The sequence below is a fragment of the Castor canadensis genome, chromosome X, assembly GCF_047511655.1.
Source record: "Castor canadensis chromosome X, mCasCan1.hap1v2, whole genome shotgun sequence".
In the NCBI taxonomy this organism is placed as follows: Eukaryota; Metazoa; Chordata; class Mammalia; order Rodentia; family Castoridae; genus Castor; species Castor canadensis.
Window position 1 is genome coordinate 36,141,203 of NC_133405.1, and position 18,284 is coordinate 36,159,486.

Here is an 18,284-nt window from a genome sequence, read left to right on the forward strand (position 1 = left end):
CCTTTAGCTTGTTAGGAGTTAACTCTGTAGTCTCCATTAAATCCCTTTTTAAAGTTATTAATCATACACTCCAAGGGAGTGTTTTTACTCTGATTTCCACCCATCTTTTCCTGTTACCAGACAGCCAGACAGACACAGAGGGGGAGGGAACTCCTCACTTACTTCACAGCTGGGCTGCATCTCAGCTCACATTTTCATATACTCTCATACAGCACTGTACTTCCATACCACTCCCTGAACTTGAGAGACACGGTTTCACCTCCAAAAAGACAGTTACTAGGGTGTCCCATTGGGAGGTGATCAAGCTCCCCTACTGCCTCCTGGGGCAAGACTGAATTTGAACCCAGGTTCTTACCAGTCTGATGAGCAGAGCTCCCCTCTCCTCGCTGGTTCCTGTGCTTCACTGGGCTCCATTGTGCATCCAAGGCCCTCACCCGACTTGCCAGGAAGATGAATCCTCCTCTGGATCAAGCTGTCCATTGGCACCTGGTGGGATCTTCTCCTGGCAGTCCAGGAGGATGCACCCCGGTGACAAAGGAAGTGATAACTCACCATCTCTGCCATCATCCTGGGGGATAATGAGCCCCCAGGAAATGTTGCAGGAGTTTGCTAGCTGAGATACAGGATTCTTGAGGCAATTAGCAGGAAGTAACATTTTATTGTGCCAGCACAGACTCAGTGAACTCATGTCCAAAGTCTGAGCCCTGAGAACAAAGGGGTCTCACCTTATATACACTTACAAGCAGGTTAAAGAAGCAAAAAGCAAGTTCTAGTCCATATATGGTTATATTTAATTTTATTGGCTACTTTACCCTAGTGCTACATGACTTTCTCCTCCCTGGTGCTACATTACCTTCCTCATGTTCAGATTTCTCAGGTTTTATCTCTCTGCTATGACATCCCTACCTCCCTGCTACTTTCTCAGGACTCAGGGCTAGTCTGCTTTCTTCTGATCATCCTCTCTGCTACAGCATGACCTTTTTCCTTCAGTGGTAAAATAGAAACTGTATAAAGCCATCAATGGCATGAGGCAAAAATCAGTACTGTAGAGAAGATGCGATGTGTTGCTGACAGTCTCTTGCTGGGGTCAGTTTAGTTAAAGTCACTCATTGTCCAAATCAATTTTACCGATTTTTCTGTCTAAAGATTCATGCTGGGCTGGGGTTGTAGCTCAGTGGTAAAGAGAGCTTCCCTAGTGTGTGTGAAGCACTGGGTTTGATCTGCAACTCAGCACTTTGGGCCTTAGTTTTAGCCTATTGGTGATGGACCGTTTGATACAAATGAAAAGGTATAAATTGCTTTTATGAACATTTTATAATGCTGAAGAAAACAGTAGGTAGTGTCCTCTGCTTTAAGTAAATACAACATAAGGATGTTAGATTTAGAAGTAACCTAGGGGAAGACTATTGGAAAATGAAAAAATGCTTCAACATAATTAACTTTTTTCTGGTGTGCTTGTTTGTTTTGTGTGTGTATGTGTGGTACTGGAGTTTGAACTCAGGGCATCATGCTTGCTAGGCAGGCACTTTACCACTTGAGCCACTCTGCCAGCCGTTTTTTGTGATTTTTTTTTTTCAAGATAGAGTCTCATGAACTATTTGCTCAGGGCTGGCTTCAAACCAGAAGCCTCCTGATCTCTGCCTCCTGAGTAGCTAGGATTACAGGTGTGAGCAACTGGTGCCCGGCCTCTGGTGTTTTTTTAAAAAACAAGTTATAGTTCATGTTTCAGAACACATCAATCTCATTAATCCAAGTCACATCTGCTTCACTGCCACATACACAAGAGTTTGCTACCTGGGTGCAGGTCTATTTCCTTAAAGGATCTGTTTTGTTTTGTTTTTTTGGCAGTACTGAAGTTTGAACTCAAGGCCTCATGATTGCTAGGCAAGTGCTCTGCCACTTGAGCCACACACCCAGGCTTTTTTGCCTTTTAGGTTATTTTTGTAGATAGGGTCTTGTGGTTTTGTTTGGTGTTCGCCTCAGACCACAATCCTACCTATGCTTCCTACATAGCCGGGTTGACAGACATGTGCCACTGCTGGGCTTATTGATTGTAATGGTGTCTTGCTAACTTTTTCCCAGGGCTTGTCTTGAACTGTGATCCTTCTGATGTCTGCCTCCCAAGTAGCTGGGATTACAGGCTCGAGTCACTATGCCAGGCAGAATCTTTTTATTTTCATTTATTTTTTGCAGTGCTGAGGATGAAACCCAGGGCCTTGCTCATACGAGGTGAGTGCTTTGCCACTGAGCTACAAACCCAGTTACTTAAAGGGTTTCTGGTCAAATATTACAACCAAGGGAAAGAAGAATGAAATAATGTTCCCATAGCTTTGCTTTCTAGTCTGTTTCCAACAAAGTGATACTAAAAGCTAGTCAGGTAATTCCACTTCTAAGGATTTTTTTTTAATACAAAGTGAGACAACAGGAAATTTTTTTTTAATTAATGAACAACTTTCACAGAGACTGTCTATATTACATTGCTATTACAACATAGAGAGCCGAAACTTTCTTGTACAGATTTGGAAGGGAATCCCTAAAAAGAAACCAAGCACATAGAGGTAGTTGAATAGCAATATGGTGGGAGGAAAGAGCATTATCTTAACTGCCCTTCAGTTCTTTACAGTGCAAACAAATAAAATGGTTGCTCAACACCAAACACACATATACACTTGCCACGTGTAAGTGGCTCACTTGGATATTTTAATCCGGGCATTTACTGGGAATTGCATACAATGGTGGAAGTACATTATTTTTTGCGGTGCTGGGGATGGAACCCCACTTGAGCCACACCCCAGCTCTTTTTGCTTTTCCTTCTATCTTGTTTTTATTTACTATCATTGCTTTAACAATAGAAAAATGTCAATTGACTTTGAAAGTGATGCATAAGCTACAGTGTTGCTTTGTAAACTTCTGTTAATCATTTTGGCTGCTGCAAACAGTTTTTAAATGCTACAAAGCAAAAGCTTTAAAGTGACACCAGGAACACAGATTACAGGCACTTCTCTCTGGAGGTTAATTTAGTATGTTCACAAATACCCACTTGTAAGTGAAAATGTCTTCATTTCATCTCTGGATGTGCACAGTGCAGACTACTAAATGGCTGAACAGTGTAATAAGTGGGAGCTATCATTCTAGAATGAATTGAATACATATATTTCTTATTGCTCCTTTCCTTCCTTCTGTCTCAACTCTGGGAAGGGGCACAAAGTGAAGCCCATTCAGTGACTTCTTTTCAGAGCTGTCTTTAAGCTGGAATCAAAAGCTCATTCTGCTTCCCAAGAACAGGTTGATAGCCTGCTCTTTTCCAGTATTTGGGCTGCCTTCTCTTTGCATCTCTGCCACACCTCTCCTCTGATTCTGCCTTGATGAGTGGAAATGGGTGTAAAGTCAACAAGTGGAGAACTCAAGGAATGAGTCCCTGAGGAAAACACTCATCTTGGAAATGGAGTAGGCATGGGGAACAAAGACCCCAGTGGCTGGCAGCCCATCCACAGTGTGCAACCTGTTGACAGTGAGAGACCTCTGGGTGCTGTGACCCCAGTTCAGGAGCTCCGCCGCTCCCATGGCCAGTCACAGGGGATTATCGGAGCCGAGGCCAGCTCCACAGAAAGAGCAGGAAGTGCCACATGTACCATGTTTTGACCCTTGACCCTGCTGCTGAGGCAGCACTGAGCTGGAAGCAGTCGGCCTTCAGAAAAGGCAAGCTGTTGACATGGTTTTCTGTTCCCCTAAGTCGGGGCACATGCTCTTTTCTCCAAGATGTTCACAAAAGATTAGTTTCTTCATTTTTCACTTTCTACATTTTGCTGGTTATTAGGTAGCAGCAGTAGTACGGTACAAAGCAGAAAGGCATGATGTCTGCTTGCTACCTATTATATGTATGTGTGTGTGCATATGCACACATAACTTGACATATATACATACAGAAAAGTACCTGCTAGGAAAGGACTGGATCAATCACAAGACAGGAAAACTAACCTAAAAAGTGGTACTATCTACCAAGGGGGAAATCTTGTCCTTCTGGCCTAGATTTACCTTAATGTCTTCTCTATATATACTCTTCATTTATGAGCCTGGCAGCAAAACCAAATTCCAAGTGGTAAAAATGGTTGAGTCCAACTCATTATCCCACTCCAATACATCCCAAAGAAAGCCAAGGCTTTTTAGCCTTGCATCCTGCCTCTTGCCATCACTGAAACATAAGCTTATTGCAAACCAACCCAAATATGGATCCAGGCTATTGAGAATAAGGTGCAATTCTGCCCAGGCAAGATCCACATTTTCTGGAGTTAGGCATACTCTTGTATCAAGGTGAAGTCTATGAAAAGAAATCAAGCATCGTTTTTGACTTAGGTTAAGTAGAGATGTGCTTGGCAACTTAATTTTACTTGACCTGCAACTTCCTATTTTGAGTTTCTGGGGTGCTTCTGTGATTTGCCTCTTACATAAAAGTATGTGTAACACAAACTATTTAAAATGTTAAAAATCTGGAAAGTCATGGGTTCAAAATCAGGCTTGGTCACTCACTGGGTGACCGTGTTACCTGGTCAACCCTCAGTTTTCTCATCTATAATATGGGGGTAAAAATGCTCTCTGAGAAATAAATGATTTCATGAGCTCAGGTATTACTTAGCTCAGTACCCAGTACATGATAAGCTTTTATTATATTGTTGTTGAGTTTGTTCTTTGGGGCAGTATAAAGAAATACTATGAACTAAGCAAAAAAGTCATAGATTGTAAAAGCCAATTACCCTGGCATGGGTGAGATTCTCAACACACTTTGGAGAACAAGGATTAATGACGGCTATTCTAATGGAGCTGGAACCTAAGGCTTCCATTCGATCAGCAGTTCCAGACCTCCAAGTAACACTATTTCTTCACCCTTATTGAAATGAAAAAAAAAATGTTTGCTGGCATGGGATTCATTCTTATCTCTGACCCTTATTTTGTTCTTCAATGGTCTTAACCCCAAAAAGAAATACCTGTAAACCATCGCTATGGTCCAAAAATTAGTGGTACAGATTCCTCCAACCAAGTTGAAAGGGGTTGCAAGTGGGTACTGCATGTATAGGTGGTGTATTATGCAAATATAATGATGGCAAATCTAACAATGGGAGACAGTGCTCAATGTCTCCCGTCAAGGCACTGTGTTGAGTGAGGCTTTCTGACATATTTCATGCTCCTACCAACCCTATATGCCGATTTATCCCCACCATTTCATAGATGAGGAAACTGGGGTGCCACAAAAGTTAAATCACTTGTCAAAGTAACACATTTAGTAAGTGGAGAAGCTTATGACCCTTTCTTTGTTGGGTTTACATTAGAGTATAGGAAACCACTGTAGTAGGACTATGGTCTGACAATGTGGTTAGGCATCAGGCAGGAGTGGGACGCCTCTAATTTCCTGCTCCTGAGCCTTGTACAGTTTTCTGGGGCAGTAACCATGCCTATACTTCCATTTCATCTTCTTGCATTCTCCACCAGCCCTGTCTACTCCAGACTTCAAACCTGGTAACAATGCTCTGACAATAGCATCCACTAAGCAAGAAGCATTTGGCTTTTGCTCACATGAGTCTCTTTTATATTATTTGGATCATCTCATCCCCCCCTTGCCTGTTTCTGGCCACAGATGGTGACAGAAGTCAGCATCTTCTGTCACAGTGATCACTTAGAGCATGACCCTCTCACCTACACAGAGGGGCCAGGCTGTATGTGAATAATACACTGCAGCTGTCCACAATCCGTGGGGGGCAATTTGTATAAAGGTACGATTGTAACAATTCACTTCTTCCCAGCCCCAACCTTTTCACTCTGTCATTATAACTTCCATATTCAGAGGATTTCTCAAGTCTTCTGACACCAAAGGAATCAACTCAACCCTAAGCAAGCTAAATAATGACTGCTTGCTCTTACCTCCTCTTCTTCCCCTACATTGAAATCTTTGGCCCATTCCAACTAGGAGGAAAGGCAGTGTTTACATTAAAATCATAGATTAGTTGGTTCTTTTAAGAATATCTTTTAAAAGATTTTTTAATCTTACCTGGCTTCTGTACACTTTTAAAAATGAAGAGTCCTTCAAATGTTTCAGCATGTTCTAGTCCAGATCTTGGACCCTGAGAAAAGGTGGAGTATGCGGGCTAGTTTAGAATGGCTGTGATGTACCAAATTGAAAGCCATGCTCTGTAAAAGATTAAATAGTATCCCACCTAAAATTCTATTCTCAATTGTACTGGGGAGAAATTAATACACTTCTAATTAGATTACAGAAATAAATGTCTATAGTAGGCTGTAATAAAGGACACTCTTTTGATTCACCTTTTTGTTCTAGCCTTATTCTACAACACATACAGAAAATGGGTTATTTTACTTTACCCTGGCATATACCATAATCTCTGTCACATCACTTAACTATTTAATGATGCTTAATTCAAACTGAAAACATGAAATCTGTGAAAATGATGATCTTAGTATCATTCTGAAATTTTAAAAAAATATACACCAGGAGAGCTGTGGAAATGGTCCAAGAGCTGGGATCAATGAGGAAAACCAAAAGCACATTTCTAGCATCATTACTCCCCCTAGGTACCTGGTAAACCACATCAATAAATAAAGCAACAGGCTCTTCAGTAATGTACACTTAAATAGTTACAAATGCACATGTAGAAAAAGGATACAGTAGTGCAAAAAATAAATTATTAAAACACAAAGAAGTATGAACATTATTGAACACAATGCTCTATAAAACCTGAACCATTTGGAATGAGACCTCAAGTCAGTGAAACAATGCAGCAACGTTGTTACTATCTTCACATTTCAACCACACAGTCATTCATCTATGAAAGAAAAAAAAGTTAAAGCAAAATAACTTTAAAGTTTCAGAAATTTGTATGTTAAAACAATTTTTCCTGGGTTCTTAAACACCTCTGCCGTTCGTGTAGTTGTGCAGCATGTCCCAAAACATCTTAAGACAGAAAGTTTCAAGCAGGTCACATTCTTTTGGTCTTTCTACGCGATTTCGGTGTAATCAAAAGTAGGGTAACACCTCTGTTTGACACCCCTTCTGTTAGGATGTTATTGCAATTAGATGTATGTACAAGAAAATCCCCCTAGAGTAGCAGGGAAGGTGGGAGCTCCTCTTCAGCAATCCAATGTCACTAATTTTGGTTTCGGGATATAAAGGCCAGGATTCGCCGAATACCATTCAGTCTATCCTTCAAGGACCTCATTGCCAGGAATGGGAGCTGAGCTCGGCTTTCCAAGGGAAGCACAGCTAATATCCACCAGCACCAGGCTGGACCATTCGGATTAATCTGCAATAGAGAAACACAATGGGTTCATCGTATTCCCAAGCAAGCTGTCATCAGTGAACAGACTTGCAAATGCCCAAAGTAAACTTCCCAGATGCAACTGTTTCTGTATGTGGCAGAGACTGCTAATTTCTTCCACATCTATTTTATTTCCCATTTATTTTAGTGGGGCATATAGTACCCTGGGCTTGGAGGAGACTACATTTCTCAGCCTCCCTGGTAGCGGGCTGTGGTCATAAGACACAGTTCTGGTCAACGAGAGGTAAATGGAAGTGACATGAGTAGCTTCCAGGTCACGTTGTGAGAAAGGAGCACGCACCCTCTGCCTTCCTCTTTTTTCCCCTCTCCTCCAGCTAGACTGTGGACAAGGGAGGATCAGCCTTCTTCAAAGGCAACATTCTAACAATGGTAGAGTTTTGTGAGGAAGGAGTCTGGGTCCACCAATGCTTCCGTGGAATAGAATGGTGCTACCTCTCCAGGACTGAGGACCTCTATTGCATTTGAAGGGATTTACCCAAGGTCATTTTGGTACTTGATAAAGCAAACAAACCAACATTCTTACAAACACACCATGCCTCCAAGCCAGTGTAATTTTTTGAGCTGGAATACTCACTATTTAGTCTCTTTCATTTCTTTTTTGTTGTTGTTGGTACTGTTGTTGTTGTTTGAACTCAGGGCCCTTTTTTGTATGGGATATTTTTGAGATAGGGTCGCAAGAACTATTTGCCAGGGCTGGCTTTGAACCACAATCCCCCTGATTTCTGCCTCCTGAGTAACTAGGATTACAGGCATAAGCCACTGGTGCTGGGCTTTTCTCCCACTTCTAAGATTCTGTTTAGATTCTTTGGATCAATAATGCACAATGCATATAACATGCAGGTCTTTGATTCCCATGACTCCTTGGGCCTGGCATATCTTTTAACTCTCTTTATTTTCTTGCATTGGCTGAAGGTGATAGCCTACATATACCATGTCACTATATAGGCCCACAGCTATCTTCTCCCCTGACACCAAGGGCTATGATTTACAGTCTCAAAGAACAGCAACCCCACTTTGCAAAAATTGCAATTAGAAAACACATTCACGTTAGCCTCCATGTTTCCCTTTAATAAAGAACCTTCTTATCCCTTATCAATCCTTCAGTTTTTCACAGAAAAAAATCTGGTTTTCATCAGCTTCAGAATACACATTTTAACAACTTGTTTTTACTAAACCTCAATGAGTTTTCTTCCCACAACTTTCATAAAGTTGGTTTTAGGACTATAGAGAGCCACGTTCTGGTCAAACCCCCTAAATCTGGGATTATTTGGCTCCAAATTGTTTCATCTGATTCTGCCCAAATGTTGCTGCCCTCTGCTTCTCTGTGCCTCCTAGCTTTATCTTAATTCTTTTTTGACCCTCATTGCAGTCTACAACATGCTCTCTGTTGTGGATATCGGATTGACATTCTAAACTTTCTCTCCCAAGATCATCAACAGATATTTAAGCTGATGTTAATACTTGTGGTGGTTTCTAAGAAAACTCCTTGGGCTTAGAACATTCTTATTTATGGGACTGCTGTGGCTACAGCTGTGGTCACAGAAAACTGGAGGGGTTGTTGTTTACCTCTGGTGCTGCCACTGCTAATGAAACATGATAACAAAATTAATACGAGAGGAAATGAAACCCAAGGGTTCAGCTTGCTGTGTCATTGAGCCTTTATGAATCACACTGTGGCGTATGTGTTTTCTCCCATGGAAGATGAGGTTAGCACTGGTGATCTCTCTTTTGCCTGACTGGGGAGACTGCTTCAGCAGGTGAAGGAGAACATTAAGGTTGATCATGAATTTGCTCAGAGTGATGCTGTAATCCTGAATCACCATGGCCCAGAGCCAAGAGCCAGGTCTCTCTCCCTTCCAAACTCATGATGCCTTTGCAGAGGGAAAAGGAAAATGTTTCAGCCCATTAGGGAACAAACAGGTGTTTTGAAGCCTCAGAATGCAAGAGGAAGAGAAGACTTTGGAGACTTCCTCTTCCACCTCTCTCACTTCAGAAAAAGTTGAGAAAGGAGAAGGGATTTACCCAAGGTCATGCTGCTAGAAAGGTAAGCAGGACCAGGGTTTAGATTTTCCTATTGTGACAGAGTCAGGGATAAGCATTAGTGAAAAATCAGAGAAGTCCCAAGAGTGATCCTATGAGAGATCCAGCTCAGAGCATGGGGAAGGTGGTGGTAAGGAAATATTTGATTAGGGTATCTCCAGCCTTGCTCTAGGAAAGGAGTATTCCCAGAACTGGACTTCCCTGAAAGTATTCCTTGATTTAAACCAGGCAAGCAAAGCTTGGTGAAATGGGCTAGTGGAATGGCTCAAGTGGTACAGCATATACCTAGCAAGCAAGCCCTGAGTTCAAACCCCAGAACCCCCCCACCCCACGGAAAAAAAAAAAACTCTGTGAAACTGAACTCTCTCCATTCTCCACTTTCTTGGAGCGCTTCTGACCTGTAGCTTGAGATCACAAATGGACCTGAACCCCAGGAAGAAGACCCATCTGGTAGAACCAAATGAACTATTTTCTGGTATAACTCAGTCAAGGGTGCATTCAAAGATGGGAGTTACTTTCTCAGGACCTGTTCATCCTGATGAGGACAATGGTGATGGTGGAGACCTGCATGGCTAAGCATGGATGGCCTGGGTGGGTGAAGTTTGGGTGGCCTTGCAGATGGAATACTGTCTAGCTCCTGCAGCAATGGAGGAGGGGTTATGAAGCTCCCCAGAAGTGGCAGCCTTTGGCCCCAACTCTCTTAAGCCCTGGGTTTTGCAAGGATCTTGTCACCCTTACATTACTGTGGTGTGAATTCCCACTGAAGGTGGGTCTCTGTTGGTGGTGTCTATGTTTACATTTTTTTTTCACCTCATTGAACTCTCAACACCTGTCTTAGATCTGCATCCCTGCTCTTTACCTTAGTTTCCCAATTCTGACTTGGGATTCTTTTGGTCTTACTTGTGATGCTTACTGCCCAGCCAAACAATATCAAATTGGATCTATCTTCCTCTCTGTACTTGATATGCTGGAGGGCAACCACATACCGTCCAATCACAAACCCTAGGCACTCACATCTGGTAGGAGATAGACATTTATAAGTGTTATAAATAGACATTTTTATATACCTGGGGATCGGCATCTTTCTCTGGCATTGGACCAAAGTGATTGAGTATCCTATTCTTCAGAGATGGTTTGAGTGAATGAAACCATGATGACGCTTGCCCATAGACACAGTTATGTAATCCCATGAGCTCAGCACAATCCTGTCCCTGAACCTGCAAGTATCAAAGTAGAAGTGAAACATCGTGTACCTTCTCCACCCTTCCCAGAGTTGCTTTTGACACCTGATTCTTGAGCATCCATCCTGCCTTCCTATGGGAAACTCACTCAGTCAGCTTTCTCCTGTGTGAGATGTGGAACATTCCACAACCAAGTGTTGGGTTATATGTAAATAAAGGGGGGTTGGGGGGGATGGGAAGAGAAGGAAGAGGAGGAGAAAGGTTCAGCTGGGGAGAGTAGCTGAGACAGTAAAAGACTCAAACCAGCCTGAGTGGAGGCATGTGATTATAGCAGGTCATCTTGGTTTATGCCTCTGCCCTTTTCATTTTCACATCGAGTTTTCCATTGTTTGCTGGGAAGACAGACATGAATATATCTGTGCTCAGTGTGTAACTACCTTCAAAGTCAAATACATTTATTTGTTAATCAACTATTTACTAATCTACTACATAGTAAATGTAAACATAGATGAACATGGGATTATTGACCTCTTTTTCCACCCATTAGCTCAGACAACCAAGTATTAATTGGACATGTTATCTTTCTGCTTTAGAGGATAATGGATGACTCTGCTTTAGGGGAAGGGCTCAGACAGGTAGCACATTTAAAAATACAAATGCACGTATGAATCTATAATGATCTCAAAGGAAACAAGTTAGAAGATATAAATAAATAAATTGATAGATTAAAAAACACACGTGTAGCCCCACTATAGATCTAGCCCTTGGTATCCCCGGCAGAGACCTAACTCTTAGGCTGAATGGGTCCCAGGATTGGTCTGGGGTAGCATTTCTTATGTATGACTGCAACCCAGTAGCTAAGCGAGGACAGTGAAGACAATGTCAATTCTGCAATTGGGTAGCAATCGAGCAGCATTCAATGTTTCTGCAACAATTTGGTGAGGTATCCACAGCCCCCAAGACAGTTCTGAGAAATCCTTTGTAATCATCTTTGTATGCTAAGTTACAGGGATAGCCTGACTTTAGGATTCTTGACACTGGCCATCCTTACCTTTTGATCTTCAATGTACTCTATATCAGCTGTGTTGTAGCCATCCCTCTGGCCCTGATGGAGCACCTTAAAGCGTCTTTTGCCTATGCTGTCAACCACTGAGCGGCCATCGGAAAAGAATTGAACATTTCTGATCTCTAGGATGCAGCCATATTCTGCAAACCTGTAGGTTGAGAATGAAGTTAAGAAATTAAATCTTGGTGAGTTCTAGTTACGTAGACTGGACCCCAGCCATTTCTGTAACCCAGTGCTGTGCATCAAGGGACTTTGACGTATTTTGCAACTATATAACAGGCAATACCTATGTCAAAAAATCTAAATGTAGAGGTGTGGCTGCTACCATTTGTTGAACACATACCATGTGTATGTTGGTACATACAGTGCTATGGTTTGTCCCCCTTGAAGCTCATGTTGAAATTTAATTGCCATTGTAACACTATTAAGAGGTGGAACCTTTAGGAGGCAACTAGGTCACAAGGGCTCTGCCCCTCATGAATGAAATGCTATTATTCCAGAGGTGCGTACATTATAGATGGGAAGGTTGGTCCCTGTTCCTCTTTTACATCCTTTCTTTGCCCTTATACCATGTTAAGATCCAGCAAGAAGGCATTGTCAAGTCAGGGGTGATGGTACACACCTGTAACCCCAGCTACTTGGTGGGGCTAAGGCAAGGGAATTGCAAGTTTCAGGCTAGCCTGGCAACTTTGTGAAACCCTGTTTCAAAATAAAATAAGATGAGGCTAGAGATACAGCTCTGTGGTAGAGTGTTTGCCTAGCATGCATGAGGCCCTAGGTTTAATCCCCAGTACAAAATAATAAAAGGCCCTGTCAGATGCTGGCACCTTGATCTTGGATTTCTCTGTATCCAGAATCATGAGAAATAAATTTCCATTGCTCATAAATTACTCAGTCTATGGTATTCTATTACAGCATCCAAAAATAGACTCGGCCAAGCCAGGCACTGAGCTCAGTGCTTTATGTGCATTATTAACTCATCAATCCTCCCAACGAACAAACCCAATGAAGTAGGCACTATCACTATCCACTGATCTACAAGGAAATGGGATACTGAAAGGTTAAGTAACTTACCCAAAGTCCAACTTGTTCCAAGACTGGAACTAGAATACGAACCTAGGCAGTTGGACTCCATGGCCCATACTCTTATAAAACAAGTTTTATAATATTTATCTAATCTATGTAACAAAAGATTGATTCTGTGGTTCTTTTAAATAGGCAGCTTCTTATGCAGTAAACTAAGCATCAGAGGGACCACGATTCTTACAAATGCCCTTGTTTTGAGCTGGGAAACCCTCATGAGCTAGGTTTCTGCACCTCTGGAAGCACCCCCCAAAAATCCCTCTCCTCCCAATATCCAGTTACTCCCAGAGCTCCTCACTTACCCTTTCACAGGATCTCCAAGGCACATGCCAAACTGTCTTGTGCCTGTCTCAATGCATCTACGAATCATCAGGCGGTAACAAGGCTCAAAGATGTGCAGGGGACAAGGAACTGTGGGATAGGCCATGGTACACACGAAAATAGGCACGTTCTTATTTAAGCTGTCAAGAAGAGCAAATAAAATGAATCTCAAAGCAATGGGGATGGAACACAAAAAGGCTGGCCAAATGTAATCACATAGTTCCCATCAGGGGAAGGCAAGGAGTTATCACATTTTAATGACAGACAGAAAAATACTGAAATGTGACTGATGCTATGGGCTGATTGCCATTATCTTGTGCAGAGGTTAGTCTAAGGTCCAGGAGATTAAAACTGGCATTGCACACATTCTAATTTAGCTGGAAAGTTCTCTACTACCTTAACATTGTAGGTGATAGCTACACTGCAAATTCTTTTCCATCTCTCTACTCAAAACGATCCCTACCGTGGGGTGCCAGTGGCTCACGCCTGTAATCCTAGCTACTTGGGAGACTGAGATCTGGAGGATTGCAGTTCAAGGCCACATTAGACAAATAGCTCATGAGACCCTATCTCCAAAAGAGTAACCAGAGCAAAATGGACTGGAAGTGTGGCTCAAGTGGTGGAGTGTTTGCTTTGCAAGCACAGAGCCCTGAGTTCAAACCCCAGTCCCACCAATAAATAAATAAAGATGTAAGTAAATAAATAAACCAAAAAGCAAAAATGATCCCTTCAGGTATTTTTCTGGCAGTATGAGGAAGGGTACTGATGATATAAGTGCACCTGGATTTCCAGAAGGGCAGAGAAATTCTCTTTAAGGTCCTCATGCACATCTCAAATTTGCAAAGTGTCTCAGGGAATGTGCAGAGCAGGGCCAATGAGCAGGAAGAGTGGCCAAGAGACCTTCAAGAGTAATCTAGGCTGGGGGTGTGGCTCAAGTGGTCAAGACCTGCCCAGTAAGTATGAGGCCCTGAGTTCAAACCCCAGTTTTGCCAAAGGGGACAAAAAAAGTAATCTAGTCCAATGATGCTCAAATTCTCCTGTGCATCACAGCAACTGAGGACCTTAAATCCTGATGACCAGGCCATCACACTGCCAGAGATACTGATGCATTAGTTCTGGAATTGGGACCCAGAAATTTGCTTTTCAACAAGTAGCCTGAAAGACTCCAACACATGCCCCACTGGGGAACCTCTGGCTGGGCCAGTTCCTCCTGTGCTCTTATTTGTCTAGTAAATCCAATGCAGAGACATCTGTACCTCAACCTACCATTTGCCCAAACCTTAAAAGGATTAGTTTTGTGATTCCTTTAAATAGAAAGCCCCCAAATATATTCCAGTATTTATTTATAAGACCTTAATAAGTGATACTGGAGAAAAGGGCTCAGAGAGGATCAAGGCTAACTGAAGAATGAGAAAAAAAGGTAAAAGATGTCCTGAGTAGTTCCAATGTAAGTAATTGAGAAAAATATATTTCTAATTTCTGAGGAAAACATTATTCAAAGTAAGAGATACATTCATACAAACTGGTGTTAGAGTTTAGAATTGTTCTGTATGGGGTGGGCTTAAAATCAGAACAGTGTTTTGCCATCAAGAAGCTCTCGTCCTGAATGCTGTAAGGATTTTCTGGGGATGGGGAGAGGGGAGGGCAGAAGTCAGAGGGGCGGAGACTAGTAATTACTTCCTGCTTTTTCTGCTAAGTGAACAGGCAGAGAGCCTGGAACCTCACTTACATCTCCATCCTTGCCTCTCACATGACCTGTGTGTGGCAGAGGAAGCATATAACATCAGTGCTGTCACCATTTATTAAGTGCTTACTATGCACCAGCTCATAGGATCTTCATAACAAGTCCGAAATCTATTATTATTTCCAAGTTACAGGCAAGGAAACAAGGCCCAGAAAGCGATCTGCCTAGGGTTATGAAGCATACTCACTTTGTGACAGAATTGGGTCTATAGCCCAGGTGTGGCTGGCATCAGAGCTCTTAATCTCCCAGCAGCTTCTTATGTATTTGAAGACAGTCCTCTGGACACTTCAGGAGTTCACCTAATTAAGCTATTCCAATTCACTTCTGCCAGAAGCACCTTATTACTAGTGCCAAGATGTGCCCTGTTCAGTGGTTTGGTTTATGCTTCTTCAGTGGTGTGCTGGTAAATGTTTAACAGCTGGTTTTCAGGCAGAGGGGAAAGCCCTGGTGTGTAGCATTCACTAATTTCTATGGTGTAAATACTCCCATCATGGCCACTTTCAAGCTACCAACATGACATCCCTGGAAAGAACTGTTGCACATTCAGCTTTCATGAGCTGGTGTGGATGAAACTGAATATAGAAACAAGCACATACATACTTAGAAAGTTCTTCCATTTCCTCTTCATATAGCCTCCTTCGTTCTTTGAGTTCTTCTGGCAGAAATTTAGCTATTAGCTCTTCCATGATTACATTTTTGCTATATTTTCTTGATGCCAAGCACTGTAGGGGGAATAAGGCGATTAGATACTATGCTGTCCTGAGAAACACACAAAGGGCTTCAGATGCCATCAGTAGAATAGTCAAGTGATGCACATATTGGAGTAATTTCAACACATAATTTAGCAGCAGATATTATCATAATATATGTGTTCTCTGGATGTTTGAGCTTAGAGTTTTTAAAAACATGCCCTTGATTACCTTTATAATTAGGAAAATATTTTAACCAGGGGAAAAACTTGCACTAAAGTTTTAAAAATCCCATCCACTTTGTAAAACACTGAAATTCAGGTCATTTTCTTGTCAAAAATAAAATAAAGAATCCCCCCTTTCATTTTTCTGTTTATTGTGTTTACAAGGTCACAGAAATGGTCTTATCTGGGTGTGCTGAAAGTCAGTAGTTCAAGTTTAGGGAACTAAAAAGTCATGTTCATTGACCTTTTCCTGTCATGTCCTACCAAACTCCAATGATTGGCTTCTGGATATCTTTTCAAGCCTATATATTTTGTTCTAACTTTATTAAAAACATACACAGCTAAATACTGGTGATTTTGTTCATTTGCATTTTTAATATACCATCTAGGTATCACTGATGATATGTTAAAAGTCATAATTTCAGAAGCAAACTCAGGCTCAATGGTCACTATTAGTCTCCTCCCAAACACCAGTACCCCATGTATATCTAAGAATCTTCAAGGAGTGTGTATTTCATGGCCTGAACCAAATAATAGATGCTTTATTGGTGAATTGCTTACTGTCTTGTAAGGGAACTACCCTTACAAGACCAGCAGGGGGAGCGCCTGAGTACAAAACTGCTGGCAATAGACAATTTTATTTTTCTCTATTCTGTAATGAACATGACTGGAATATTTATCTGTGTAAAATGGTGTAAGTGTGGTTCTGTGTGAATAGCACCTGAGTCCACAATGCCACAGTGTCTGCCCTCTGAATGCCTTATCAGCCACCACCATTGCCTGGCCACAGGAGGACAAACTGCATTTTCCAGTCCCAGTCATTGGGCAGAAAGCAGGAGGTGGCCAATTCAAGAAATGGATGATCCATGTAGTAAAACTAAAACAAAACTCCAGGAAGGGCACATCCAAAAACTGTAATGCTGGTTTTCTCTTGATGTTGAGCATATGGGTGAACTTTTCTTCTTTCTGTTTATCTGAAATTTATAGTATTATCACAACAAAATAATTATATTTAAATGTGTTACTATTTAAATATAAGGTTCATAGAATTCTCATTTATAATCAGGCCAGCAAATCCCACCCCTCCATCTGATGAAACATATGACTTTGACCATTTCCCCAATCCCAGTACACACCTCAAGGTAACCAGGGGTGATTATTTCACTCTGTTCTCTTAGTGTAAATGTTGAGCTTTTGTGAAATCTCAACATGTAAATTCTCAACATGTGACCTCCAGTCACCTAGAGATAGTCTCTCTCTCTCTTTTTTTTTTTTTTTTTGATACTGGGTCTTGCTATGTAGCCCAAGCTGGCCTCAAAGTTGAGATTCTCCTGCCTCAGACTCTCAAGTGCTAGGAATATAGTCATGTACCACCATGCACAGCCCCAGAGACAGCCTTGTTTCTCCAACCTCTCCTCATGAAGAATAGGGATCAAGGAACATTAATACTGGCTGTAAAATGTAATCCATAAGTCCCCAAGGGAGGGAAATGAAGACAGATTCCTGAGTGTTCTTTTGCTACAGAAAATTCCACAAGGTCCACTTGAAAAACAAAGGTGGGAGTTTGTGTGATCAGTTTTTGAGAACTTGGAAGCCCCAGAACTTCACAAGTAGCCCAGTATCTCCTAATAAGTACAGTGGTTCCTGAGGGGTTGGACAAAGATAACATTAAGGATCTGTGAGGTTTTGGGGGGACCCTGGAAGGTAATTTCTTCAAAACATATAATAAACAATGTTGATAAGATGACATCAGAGCAATCTAGTCACAGGTTAGAAAGTTCAAGATATCTACCCAAGATTACAGTCTATCATGTGCCACGATGGGATTAGAACCAGGATCCATCTTTATCATCCATTTAATACTTTTGTTTCCAATGCAAAATAATTTCCTTCCTGACAGTTCATAAAAAACTATATGTTCCCTCATTTTCCTGAAGGACTTTGAGAAGAGGGAAAGGATGCCTAGGCATCAGGAGACAAGGAGGATATGAGGGTACATTTTGCTTTTATAATAGTACACTGGTTTGGGATCCAACTGAACACTATTTTAATACCCAATTCTTAATGAGCTAACTCAACTAAGAAAGAAATATTGGATTACCTGTGAAAGACCGTCTTTGCACAATGGACACTTTGCATTGTGATCTAGGCATCTCTCCAGACATTTTAAGCAAAATGTGTGTCCGCAAGGTGTCGTGACTGGCTCATAAAATAATCTGAAATTTAGAAATCAAAATGGAGGAAAATTATAATAAGACCAAAAATAAAAGACAGAGGTACCTACAATTAAGGTTTTATAGAATTACTTGGAAAATCTGTGTGTGGGGAGAATTCTTTTTGTTTTTAATCACTACTATCATTGCACTTCAGAAAAGTGTTGCTTTTCATTTCTGAGCCAGATTTTAAATAATGCATCTCTTAAAGTTTAGGGCATAGCTAGATCATTTTGTAACATTACTTCCAGTCTTTTTCTTCTGGGGCATCCGATGTTTTCCCTGTCTGGTCCAAGAAAACTAGAGATTAGTGCCCAGAGTACCAGAATAGATTCCATTCTAAAAATACATAGCCAACCTGTTCACACACACACACA

At 41.5% G+C, this 18,284-nt stretch overlaps 1 protein-coding gene across 3 annotated transcripts in view; it reads right to left on the reverse strand.

Moving 5' to 3' along the window:
* Positions 1–6,622: 6,622 nt before the first annotated feature.
* Positions 6,623–18,284, reverse strand: part of Lonrf3 (LON peptidase N-terminal domain and ring finger 3) — a 32,264-nt gene continuing 20,602 nt past the window's right edge. For 2 of the 3 annotated variants that reach the window (XM_020157588.2, XM_020157589.2), the window contains 6 exons: positions 17,796–17,910; positions 15,382–15,503; positions 13,019–13,177; positions 11,619–11,781; positions 10,454–10,603; positions 6,623–7,310 (listed from right to left, as the gene is read on the reverse strand). In XM_020157588.2, coding sequence (XP_020013177.2) covers positions 7,155–7,310; positions 10,454–10,603; positions 11,619–11,781; positions 13,019–13,177; positions 15,382–15,503; positions 17,796–17,910 — 865 coding nt within the window. In that variant the 3' untranslated portion in view covers positions 6,623–7,154. The remainder of the gene's footprint in view (positions 7,311–10,453; positions 10,604–11,618; positions 11,782–13,018; positions 13,178–15,381; positions 15,504–17,795; positions 17,911–18,284) is intronic. The other variant, XR_012444469.1, reaches the window with a different exon arrangement.